Here is a 12,451-nt window from a genome sequence, read left to right as displayed (position 1 = left end):
GATAAGTGAAAAGTGATAGTGTCTATGATGAGTGATTCTTTCCATGTTCCATGAGGACCAGAACGTTTGCCTTTTCTCCTTTTACCTGAATCCAGCCTTGGGCACAGACAATTTTTGGCATTCACCAGACTTGGTCAGCATTTTATATTACTGGCACCCAGGAATTTAGGACAGTCAATAGGACAGAGCGTGTAATGCCATCATATAGTTAAAGTTGTCTGACACTTCCAGTTATAAGAACCTGTTTTCAATTTCATATTACTTTGCCAAACTTTAACCATTCAGGCTGAAATTTCCATGCCAAGTTTCAGCAAAAATGGTTCAGCCATTTCCAAGAAATGCAATTAGGGATACATACTTTGCCCATCTTAAAATATTTCTCATAACCATTCAGTTTAGAAACTCTAGCACCTCCATGCTTTGAAGTAATGACTTTAAATTTGGCAGGTGGGATGAGTTGGTTTCAGGAATATGCCTATGGGTGTTCCCACGAAAAATTGCCCAAATTTGGCCAAGTTATCTCAAAAAATTCAATTTGCATATGCTCAGCAGAGGCTTGTTAATGCATGGGAGGTACATTCTGTAAAAAATTCATCAGCACTGAGCATGCTGCAGTCCAGGATTTTAGGGGGCTGAGCAGGACTCTTCTTGCAGTTGCTGCTTCCATTTACTGTGGGTGGCTGTGGCACTGTGGATCTGAGTTGTCTCTCCTGAGCGCTCAATGCTCCATTGCTGGTTCCCAGACAGTGCGGGGGAGGAATGTCCCCTCTGCATTTGGGTTGGTAAGAGCTGACCCTCGAAGGAATGGGGGTAGAGAGAGTATATAGAGATAAGGAACCCAGCAATGAAACTTGAACTGGCTAGGCAAGGGGTTTTGGGGGACATTGGGAGACGGGATGAGAGGGAGACTATGACTGGCTAGGGAAAGAGACTGTGACACGGAGCCAGCATGGAGAACTGAGATGAGGAGCCTGGAGTGAGAGATTAGAGCGAGATTAGAACTGAGATGAGGAGCCTGGGGTGGAGGGAAAGTGAAGTCAGGAAGCCTATAGAGGAAGACTGGGATGAGCAGCTGAGATGTGGATGGGTAGTTAGGTTGGTAGACTGGGACCAGTTAAGCGATGAGACGGACTAGACTAAAGAGCTGGGGGCAGGAGTGGGGAGGAGACAGGACTAGCACATAGGGTAGATGAGAGGGGATGGAGAAGAAGGGGATCAGATTTGAGGGGAACGGGGACTGAAAGATCTCTAGCCTCTAGAGCCTATGCCTTTCAGAACCTGGAATGGAAAGCAAGATTCCTCCAGTCAAAACGTTCATCTGCTGCTAGCAAGGATCTGTGAAACCCATTGCAAAGTATGTATCTCATTCCTCTCTACTGCTGGTCCATGTAGACAAAGACAGTCTACTACTGCTATCAGTTATTCAACTACGATTCATGGGAATATGATGTCACATGATGGAATTCGTTTTTTCAGCTTACTTGTTTTTTAAACTAGGAAAATTACATCAAAAAACCTATGTCTTATGGAAAGAAATAGTTTGTGACAATATAATCATAGACTAATGTAATGCAAATACATAAGGAGGTTGCACAGACAAACCTAATTCTGGAATTTTCTAATTTTTGAGTGCTTGACTTTGCAACCTTAATATTCTTCTATTGTAGGTTTTTGATTCATAAATAAAATGAAGGAAGTTTACATAGCAAATGAGTTGCTATGGACACTTAAGTCTTTTGGAACTCACTCAGCTGAAGGGATAGTGATTTAATGAGCCAAGGATAATTAAGGATATGATTTGGTTACAGAGACTTTAACAGATCTCTGTGACTTCTTCAGCTTGAGCCTCAGGGTGGGCCGGACTCGGGCTTCAGCATCAGCCCCACCATGACCATACCCTCATTTTGTACATTTTTCCCATGACTGTTCTATGTATTTTGCTTAAATTTTACTGTGGCAAATTGTCTCCATAATGATCATTCTTCTGTCTTGTTGCATGTTTATCAGGCTCTATAGAGTAGATTTTAGTGCCTTCTTGAATGTGACATTCCAAAGACGAATCCTGAGTGCTTGGGATCCAGTATGTCTGAGTCCTTTTCCAGCTTGTCCCCCCAGTGAAGGTTTGGGGAGTTGTTGAGCATACACCATTTATTCCAAATGGTAATGCTGTGTGCTGGGCTGGGAATAGCTCAACAGAAATCTATCCCAAATACCTGGTTGGAAAATGTGGCTTTTATGAAACTAGTTTTTCAGAAATAAATGTTTTATATTGGAGCTTAACTAGGAGAGGGCTTTTGAGGAGGCAACTGGGGTGACATAATCCTGCTTGTCAGAAATTTAGGAAACCTGTCTGTGTGTTCTAGATTGGGCAAAGATGGTTATAAAAATATGATTTACAGATATGGAAGTAAAAAAAAAAATTACGATGTTTTGCTTTGCTTTCCTTTGTGTGTGTTTTTTCCTCTGTCAATTGCAAATTCGCCTTCGGGCTTATTGCAATATTAATATGCAAAAGACCCTCTAAGATAGGGTGGGCAAACTTTTTGCCCCAAGGGCCATATCTGGGTGGGGAAATTGCATGCGGGCCATGAATATAGGGCTGGGGGAGGGAGTGCGGGGTGTGGGAGGGGGTGTGGTGTGCAGGAAGAGGCTTAGGGCAAGGGGTTGGGGCGGAGGAGGGGTGCAGAGTGTACAAGGGAGCTCAGGGCAGGGGGTTGGGCGCAGGAGGGGTGCGGCACCAGGCTCAGGGCACGGTGTTGGAGTGTGGCAGGGGGCTCAGGGCAGGGAGTCGGGGTGCAGGAGGGGTATGGGGTGCGAGCTGCAGCTCGGTGCTGCTTACCTGGAGCGGCCCCCAGGTGGCAGCAGGGCTCAGGCAGACTGCCTGCCTGCCCTGGCCCCGCACCGCTCCTGGAAGCAGCCAGTACCACGTCCTTGCAGCCCTGGGGGAGGGAGGGCAGAGAGCTCCATGCGCTGCCCTTGCCTGCAGGCACTGCACCCCGCAGCTCCCATTGCCCACGGTCCCCATTCCTGGCCAATGGGAGCTGTGGGGGGTCTGCAGGTGAGAGTAGCTCATGTCCATTCCTTCCCCCCCAGGGCTGCAGGGACATGGTGCTGGCTGCTTCGGGGAGTGGTGTGGGGTCCGCAGCACCACAAGGGTGGCAATCCCAAGGGCCGGATCCAAAGCCCTGGTGGACTGGATCTGGCCACAGGCTGTAGTTTGCCCACTCCTGCTTTAAGAATAAACAAGAATTTGTTATCATATTTCCATCCTTGTGTTACATGTCATATCAACCTTATAAAGAAATGTGGGGCAATTTTGCTTCTAATTTTTCCTACTCTCTGGCATTTGCTGTCATTTCTGATTAAAATGACTCCCACAACAATATGACTGAGTTTGAATCCTCTAGCATACATTGTCTGAGACAGTTGATTAATTGTACAGTAAAGCAGGAGGCACTGGTGTGTTAAAAGCATGTTGGCAGATCATGATAGTTTTGCATGACAGTCTACAGATAAAGTACAGTAGTTAGACTGAATGGTTTGGGTAGCAAATCTTTACTCCAGTAACAAAGATTGAAAATTATACCAGACTAAGAACTATCATTTGCTATATTCAGTACTCTCCCATTGCTAGAAACCCAGTGACAGATTCAAAACCAGCTTCAAACCAACAGGCAAAAAAAGGAAAGCTTTATGGTATTGCTTAACGATCCATCCCTGTTGCAGATGCATATATTTGATGATTACCTGTTTTGTTCATTCCTTCTGGGGCACTTGGCATTGGCCACTGTCAGAAGACAATATACTGAGCTAAATGGACCTTTGGTCTGACCCAGTATGGCCATTCTTATGTTCTTATGTTAATCAGTGAAAGTTTGTAATGCACTATTGTATTGCTCTAAAAATCACCGGAATACACACACACTGTAGTCCTGTGTCTGGAGGCTAGTCATTCCCTTAAGTCTCCAGCATTGTTAGAGAACTGTCTCTTGAAAAACATCCCAATGTTTGGCAGTTATGCATGTACCCACACTCAAACAGATGGGCTCCACTTCTGCAGCAAGAGGCTGTGATGACTTAAAATTACCACACACCATCTTTATATAAAAGGAGTCAGTTAAATCTAGGGATCCCTGAAAAATTTTTTAATCGACCCTTCCCAAAAGTCTATGGCCCTCCCTTTTTCATAGTGGTGGATAGCAGTTATTTATGGGGAGAGGACTTTTTTGTGGGGAGGGTTAGATTTTGCAGTTGCATCCAGTGAGCTATTCTACCTTCAATCTTAGCAGAGCAAGCAATATATGAACCAGGCAGAGAATTTGCAATAATGTATTCATGTAACTTAGAAATCCCAATTGCAGGCACTAATTATGTGTCAAAGTTTGTAACTGTGCTTCACTAGAAAAGGACAACTATGACTAAACGAATGTACATTTTGACATACATTTATGAAAAAAGTGTTAATTGTCTGAATTATGCTTTATTTTTTCATATAAAATGGTGTTTGGTCTGTGGAAGGAGGCTGCATGTATACTGTCAGAATTATTTTCCTTGTGGGTGCTACTTTTCTTTGGTTTAAGTCAAATATATATGTGGTGCTCTTGATTCATTCACTAAGAGCTTGGCTACACTTGCGAGTTACAGCGCAATAAAGGAGCCCCCAGTGCACTAGCTCACTACCCGTCCACGCTGGCAGGGCACGTAGAGTGCTCTGACTCCACGGCTACAGTGCTGCTGGTACTCCACCTCCGCGAGTGGAATAATGTTTGATGCACCCCTGCTGGAGCGCGGCAGCACCAGTGTGAATGAGAGTGCATTACTGCGCTCTGATCAGCCTCGGGAAATGTCCCATAATCCCCTTAAGTCAAGTGGCCACTCTTGTCATTGTTTTTGAATCGCTGCAGGAATGCAGATATGCCCTTTGAAAGCTCCGTTTCTGACAGCCAGCTGCTTATCTGCTCTGAGACAAAGCAACCATTAGTGTAGAATGCTGTGTGTGCGAGAGAGAGAGGCGGGGGGAGAGAGGGGTCTGCTGCTATCTGAACTTGCAAGACAGCATGCTGACATGCTCTCAGCCCCTGAAAAACCCACTCTCTCTCCCCCCACATACACACAACGTGCTCTCTGTCACACTCCACCACCACCACCTCCCATTTGAAAGGCACGTTGCAGTCACTTGCAAGCTGGGATAGCTGCCCATAATGCACTGCTCCCAGTGCCGCAAATGTGGCCACGCCAGTGCACTTGAAGCTGTCAGTGTGAACAGACTGCAGCGCTTTCCATACTGTGCTCTCCAAAGGCTGGTTTAACTCAAAGCGCTCTACATCTGCAAGTGTAGCTATGCCCTAAGATTTCTACATAGATCCTGTTTTGTTCTGGTAGTGGGGCTAAGCGTATGTCATTTTAATGTAGTACTTTATGTAGTATAATAACAATACTGCAGTTCTGTGGTAGTTTGCAAATACCCAGTATATTAATTTCCTTGTAAATCAGAAGGATCAAAGGATCAAAACTGATTCTCAGCCAAACATGAAAATAAATACAATTGTTTCTACTTTCCTGTATTATCTCTCTTATCTCTTTTATATTTAGTGGTTGGTTTCTGTTGTTTAGCATTTAGTAGTATAGTACTAGTAGTGTAGTATAGTACTAGTACTGTAGTATAGTACTATCTCAAACTGGCCCAGGATGCCACCTGCCATCGCCTATTTGTTAAATGTTCAAATACAGTAACTCCTCACTTAAAGTCGTCCCAGTTAACGTTATTACGTTGCTGATCAATTAGGGAACATGCTCGTTTAAAGTTGTGCAAAGCTCCCTTTATAACGTCGTTTGGCAGCCGCCTGCTTTGTCCACTGCTTGCAGGAAGAGCAGCCAGTTGGAGCTAGCTGGTGGGGGCTTGGAACCAGGGTGGACAGGCAGCTCCCTGCTCCCCTAAGGTCCCTGTGCAGCAGCCGCCCAGTAGGCTATCAATTGCCGGCAGTTCAGCTGTCCCTCCCCCTACTGCCGTGTGCTGCTCCTGCCCTCTGCTTGGAGCTGCTCTCCAGAGCCTCCTGCTTGCTGGGGGGGAGGGGGAGAGGAGGGCTAATGTCCCCCCTGCTCCTGCACCCCACTTACCCCATCTCTATAGAGCAGGGGACACGCATGACAGGTCTCAGGACAGAGGGAGCTTCCTGGCAGCAGCTGCTGGGATCTAAGCTTGCTGATTAATTTAACGAGGTAGTGTACTTAAGAGTGATGTCAGCGTACTTAAAGGGAAATGTGCATGTCTCTCTCTTTCACAAACAGGGGGTGTGTCTGTGTCTCTCTCTGTCTGCCATGCTGTCTCCCCTCCCTCCTTTCTGCTGCCTTGTAGAGTGTGAGGCTACATTAACGAGTTAACCCTTGAGGGCTCAGCCAATTGCTAGTTCATCATTTAGCAATACGGCATTCCCTGGGAAATGTCCCACCCTCTGACTCTACCATCTCAACCAAGCTTCACAATCATCATTGCTGTGTATAGTATTAAATTGTTTGTTTAAAACTTATTTTGTGTGTGTGTGTGTGTGTGTGTGTGTGTGTGTGTGTGTATATATGGTCTTTTGTCTGGCAAAAAAAAAAAATTCCCTGGAACCTAACCCCCCCTATTTACATGAATTCTAATGGGGAAATTGGATTCGCTTAAAGTTTTGCTTAAAGACTCATTTTTTCAGGAACATAACTACAACGTTAAGTGAGGAGTTACCGTAGGTTCCTTTATTCTTTCTTCCATGCTGCCCCTCATGCTGGGAAGAAGCTCTCCATAAATATCAGCAAAACGTACTCAATATCCTCCATCAAAACCCTCCTTAAAACTCTCTTTTGTGAGGCCTACACATTTTTTTTGACAATGCTTAGGCTGCTGGTGTGCTGAAACCATTGCCTATCATGCTGACCAGTATTTTCATTGTTTTCTTGTACTTCCTTGACAGACTATATCCATCTGTTGTCTCTTTTCTTGTATTTAGATTGTAAGCTCTTCAGAGCAGGGACTGTCTTTTTGTTCCCTTTATACAGTACTTACCACAATGTGACCTAGTTCATGACTGGAGCTTCTAGGCTTTACAATAGTACAAATAATAATAGAAAATCTTAGGGCAAGGTGTTAATGAAATACATTGTATGAATCGCTGTATACATACTCAATATGAAACTCTATAAAAAGAGTTAACCACGGTGGTGATGGGGGGCTAGTTTTAAGAACTCCATACAATAACTCTACCTGCATGGTTATTAAAGGGATTAAGCTCTTTTCTTTGTTCAAGTAGAGGCCAGCAAAAGAGGTGGCACTGGCTGTAGTTCCTTTGTGTTGAAGAGCTATTGGACAAAAGGAAAGTTAATGACTAAGTCCACGTAACTTATCACATGCGCTACAGGGCAGATGACTTCAGCTAAGGGTTTCCCGGGTATACAGGTGCCTAATAAGATTTTTCTAAAGTACCTAACTTCCAGTCATGAAAATCAATCCGTAAATGTCTGTCTGTTTTGAAAATGAGATTTAGGTACCTAAGTCACCTTAAGTGCTTTTGAAAATTTTACCCTTTATGATGTAAGATCACATGGGAGAACTTTAAAAGGGGAAACCTTGTTTGGTTCCGCAGTCCTAAGGAGAGGTCTCCTTCTCTTGTCCTAAGCTGGATAAACCTTGGGATGGGTCCCATACAGTTCTTATGCAAATAAATGATGTGGAATATAGGATTTAGTTGTATCCCAGGACAAAGACCAAAGATAGAGATCATCGAAGGGAGACAGAATATCATCATGGACAACCCCAGAAACTGAGAACTGTGGAAACTGAGATTGAAAAAGTTGTGACTAAGGCTGTCAAGCGATTAAAAAAAGTTAATAGCAGTTAATCACACTATTAAACAATAGTAGAATACCATTTATTTAAATATTTTTGGATGTTTTCTACGTTTTCAAATATATTGATTTCAGTTACAACACAGAATACAAAGTGCTCACTTTATATTTATTTTTATTACAAATATTTGCACTGTAAAAAACAAAAGAAATAGCGTTTTTCAATTCATCTAATACAAGTACTGTAGTGAAGTCTCTTCATCCTGAAAGTTGAACTTACAAATGTAGAATTATATACAAAAAAAACTGCATTCAAAAGTAAAACAATGTAAAACTTTACAGCCTAAAGTCCACTCAGTCCTATTTCTTGTTCAACCAGTTGGACAGACAAACAAGTTCGTTTACATTTGCAGGAGATAATGCTGCCCGCTTCTTGTTCACAGTGTCACCTGAAAGTGAGAACGGGTGTTTGCATGGCACTATTGTAGCCGGCGTCACAAGATATTTACATGCTAGATGTGCTAAAGATTCATATGTCCCTTCATTCTTCAACCACCCTTCCAGAGGACATCAGTCCATGCTGATGATGGGTTCTGCTTAATAACAATCCAAAGCAGTGCGGACAGACACATGTTCATTTTCATTATCTGAGTCAGACGCCACCAGCAGAAGGCTGATTTTCTTATTTGATGGTTTGGGTTCTCTAGTTTCTGCAGCAGAGTGTTGCTCTTTTTAAGACTTCTGAAAGCAAACTCCACACCTCATCCCTCTCAGATTTTGAAAGGCACTTCGGATTCTTAAACCGTGGGTTGTAGCTGTGTAATGACGCTGGTTCTGGTGGGACGCAACTGAGAGTGCCAATTCAGTATAAATTGCTTAAAGCAGGGCAGTTACAGCCCAAGGCTGGGGTTTCTATGCACACCAAGTCAAACCAAACCAGCCAAACAGAGAAGACACTGATTTTACCCCACGGGCCTAACCACAAGTCACACAAGCAATTCCCTTAGATACTTTAATTTCCCAGTATCACCAACATTGCCACTTGTTATGGGGACGAATAGTTATGAAAGCCAATACCCCAGTAAAAGAAAAGAGGTTTTCTCGATCCCAAAGGACCAAGCCCCAGACCCAGGTCAATAGTCAAATCAGATCCTACCCACAAATCACTCTGTTGCCAATCCTTTAGAATCTAAAATCTAAAGGTTTATTCATAAAAGGAAAAAGATATAGATGAGAGCTAGAATTGGTTAAATGGCATCAATTACATACAGAAATGGCATCAATTACATACAGTAATGGCAAAGTTCTTGGTTCAGGCTTGTAGCAGTGATGAAATAAACTGTAGGTTCAAATCAAGTCTCTGGAGTACATCCACAGCTGGGATGGATCATTCAGTCCTTTGTTCAAAGCTTCAGTTTGTAGCCAAGTCCTTCCAGAGGTATGAAGCAGGATTGAAGACCAGATGGAGATGAGGCAGCTGCCTTTTATAGTCTCTTCCAGGTGTAAGGACACCTCTTTGTCCTTACTGTGGAAAATTACAGCAAAATGGAGTCTGGAGTCACATGAGCAAGTCACATGTCCATGCATGACTCAGTTCGTTACAGGTGGCAGCCATGGCCCACATGATACCTTGCACGTTCCTGGGATGATTTCTTATGGGGATTGGAATTTTCCAAGATCCATTGTCATTTAAGTGTTTCTTGATTGGGCTTTTAATTTGCACATTCCTTTCTCAAGAAGCTGACCAAATGCTTTACTAAGGCTACTTCAGAATCAAAGCGCATTGATTTACAAGTACATAGCAAATATTTATAACTTCAACTACAAAAATTATGCATGCGTACATACAAATAGCATAATCATAACCAGCAAATCATAACCTCTCCATACATGACAACCTTTATACAATATTTGCTGCAAATATACAACACTGGTTGAAACAGTGATCTGTACAGTTACAGATTATATCAATAATGTCACAAGCTGTTTTTAGTAATCTCACATTGGTACCTTCTTTGTGTTTTGTCAAATCTGCTGTGAAAGTGTTCTTAAAATGAACAGCATGTGCTGAATCATCATCCGAGACCACTATAACATGAAATATATGACAGAACGCGGGTAAAATAGAGCAGGAGACATAAAATTCTCCCCGCAAGGAGTTCAGTCACAAATGTAATTAACGTATTTTTTTTTAACAAGCGTCATCAGCATGGAAGCATGTCTTCTGGAATGGTGGCCGAAGCGTGAAGGGGCATACGAATGTTTAGCATATCTGGCACGTAAATACTTTGCAAGGCTGGCTACAAAAGTCCCATGCAACTGCCAGTTCTCATTTTCTGGTGACATTTTAAATAAGCAGTGGGCAGCACTATCTCCCGTAAATGTAAACAAACTTGTTTGCCTTAGCGATAGGCTGAATGAGAAGTAGGACTGAGTGGACTTGTAGGCTCTAAAGTTTTGCCTTGTTTTGTTTTTGAGTGCAGTTATGTAACAAAAAAAAATCGACATTTGTAAGTTGCACTTTCACAATAAACAGATTGCACTACAGTACTTGTGGGAGGTGAATTGAAAAATACTGTTATTTTTACAATGCAAATATCTGTAATAAAAATAATATAAAGTGAGCAGTGTACACTTTGTATTCGGTGTTGTAATTGAAATCAATATATTTGAAAATGTAGAAAAAATCCAAAATTTTATAACAAATTTTAAATGGTATTCTGTTGTTCAACAGTGCGATTCATTGGGATTATTTTTAATCACTTTTTTTTAAGTTAATTGTGTGAGTTAACTGTTTTTAATTGACAGTACTAGTTGTGACAGTAACAGATATCATCTGACCAGGATGAGCAAGGTTGGTCATACTGCTTCACCTAACAGACGCCACAGTGGCAAATCACACGTGACAGGAGTCAAAGTGGCCACTCTCTGTTTCCTGAGAGGAAATGATTAAAGGAGAAAAAGGCTCTATAAAGGCCTAGATGGGAATAAAAGGGATTTTGGAAATGACAGTATGTGAAATCCTGAGAAGAAAATGCTGTATTTATGCAACAATACTTAAATCTAGAATATTTTGTTAATTTGTCTTGTTCGGATTTGGGGGATATCCAATTTTGGTGCCTTTGCAGTTGTCTGTGAACTTGCTTTTCTGTCAGAAAAGATTAAACAACCTGAAAATGAGGCTATTATAGCAAATCTGTTGATAATATGCATGTATGAAACTCCATAGACAGAAAAGCAGTACTTGTGGCACCTTAGAGACTAACAAATTTATTAGAGCATAAGCTTTCGTGAGCTACAGCTCACTTCATCGGATGCATTTCAGCATGAAGTGAGCTGTAGCTCACGAAAGCTTATGCTCTAATAAATTTGTTAGTCCCTCAGGTGCCACAAGTGCTGCTTTTCTTTTTGCGAATACAGACTGACACGGCTGTTACTCTGAAACCTGTCATTATCCATAGACAGAGTTGAGGATCTAGTTTAAAGGACTCCTCCTACAATAATCATGCAGATGGTCATTAAGGGAACCATAGGGGATAAGCACTCCTTTATCCTGACAGGGACTAGCAAAGGAGCCAGCTCCTGTCAAACTGTCAGAGGTTCCTTCCTGTTGCAAAGCAGCTGCATAAAGTGGAGTGGATTAACCCTACCCAGGCTCACCTAATTCATGAAAGGGTATGTCTATGCTACACCTCGGAGCAAGCCTCCCAGCCCAAGTAGACAGACTTGCATTAGCCTTAGCTCAAAGTAGTTTGCTAAAAATAGCACTGTGGATCTTGCAGCTGCAGTAAATATACAGGATAGCTCAGATTCAGAGGGTTGGCTGGATTTGAGAGCCTGAGTTGTTTTCTGAGCCACAATGTCCACGCTGTTGTTTTCAGTGCACTAGCTCAAACCCTAACCCTAACCTGCAGTGTAGACATAGCCCTAATGCAGTCCAGTGCATGACTTCAGCCATGGGCTTGTCTACACTAGAATCATGTTAAACACGTGTTAACTCGTGCTATGTTAAACATGATGTAGCACTTTGGACTGCACGTCAGCTGTTAGCTGGTCACGGTTAACCCGATACTCTGTCTAGATTAGGAAAATACACTGGGAAACAAGTTTTGTTCAATGTATTTTAAAATACACTGGGAAACAAGTTTTGTTCAATGTATTTTTGAACATCACTTGGTATATAGTGTAGATAGCTTTTTATGCCTTAAAAAACAAGTTAGTTGGTCTCTGTCAACCATGAGGAAAATGTTAGAAACGATGTATTTACAGAGCTCCTGAAATATTGGAAAGGTCTTCCAATTTGCACCAGAAGCAATCTCTCTGCTTGGTAATGTGTTTGTGTTTCAGAGGTTAATGTGCCAACAGGAAATATGTTCCAAGGATTGTAATCTACCATCCCTTTTCAGAGTCTCTAGGTTTACGCAGCAAAGTCTTCCGGAAGATTGAGGAACTGAGGATCAAGGTGGATTCTGTTTCTCTTGGTATTCCTGATGAATTCTTATGTCCTATAACTAGGGAGCTTATGAAGGAGCCTGTCATTGCAGCAGGTATGTTTATGAGCTACTTCAAGTTTATTAAAGCAAATTGTTCAGGTGTAAAGATGAATACTGGGGAACTATTAATCAATATA

The 12,451-nt window shown here is 42.4% G+C and overlaps 1 protein-coding gene across 7 annotated transcripts in view; it reads left to right on the top strand.

Moving 5' to 3' along the window:
- WDSUB1 (WD repeat, sterile alpha motif and U-box domain containing 1) overlaps positions 1-12,451 on the top strand; it is a 64,280-nt gene that overhangs the window by 42,853 nt on the left and 8,976 nt on the right. For 4 of the 7 annotated variants that reach the window (XM_043505157.1, XM_043505158.1, XM_038422136.2 and 1 more), the window contains one exon: positions 12,228-12,368. In XM_043505157.1, the coding sequence (XP_043361092.1) occupies positions 12,228-12,368 (141 nt within the window). Of the gene's footprint in view, positions 1-9,425; positions 9,971-12,227; positions 12,369-12,451 lie in introns of those variants that run through there. The other 3 variants (XR_006277958.1, XM_043505159.1, XR_005295633.2) reach the window with 2 other exon arrangements.

The sequence above is a fragment of the Dermochelys coriacea genome, chromosome 11 (assembly GCF_009764565.3).
Source record: "Dermochelys coriacea isolate rDerCor1 chromosome 11, rDerCor1.pri.v4, whole genome shotgun sequence".
Lineage (NCBI taxonomy): Eukaryota > Metazoa > Chordata > Testudines > Dermochelyidae > Dermochelys > Dermochelys coriacea.
Note: the sequence above shows the minus strand (reverse complement) of the source record. Positions and strands in the feature narration are given on the sequence as shown.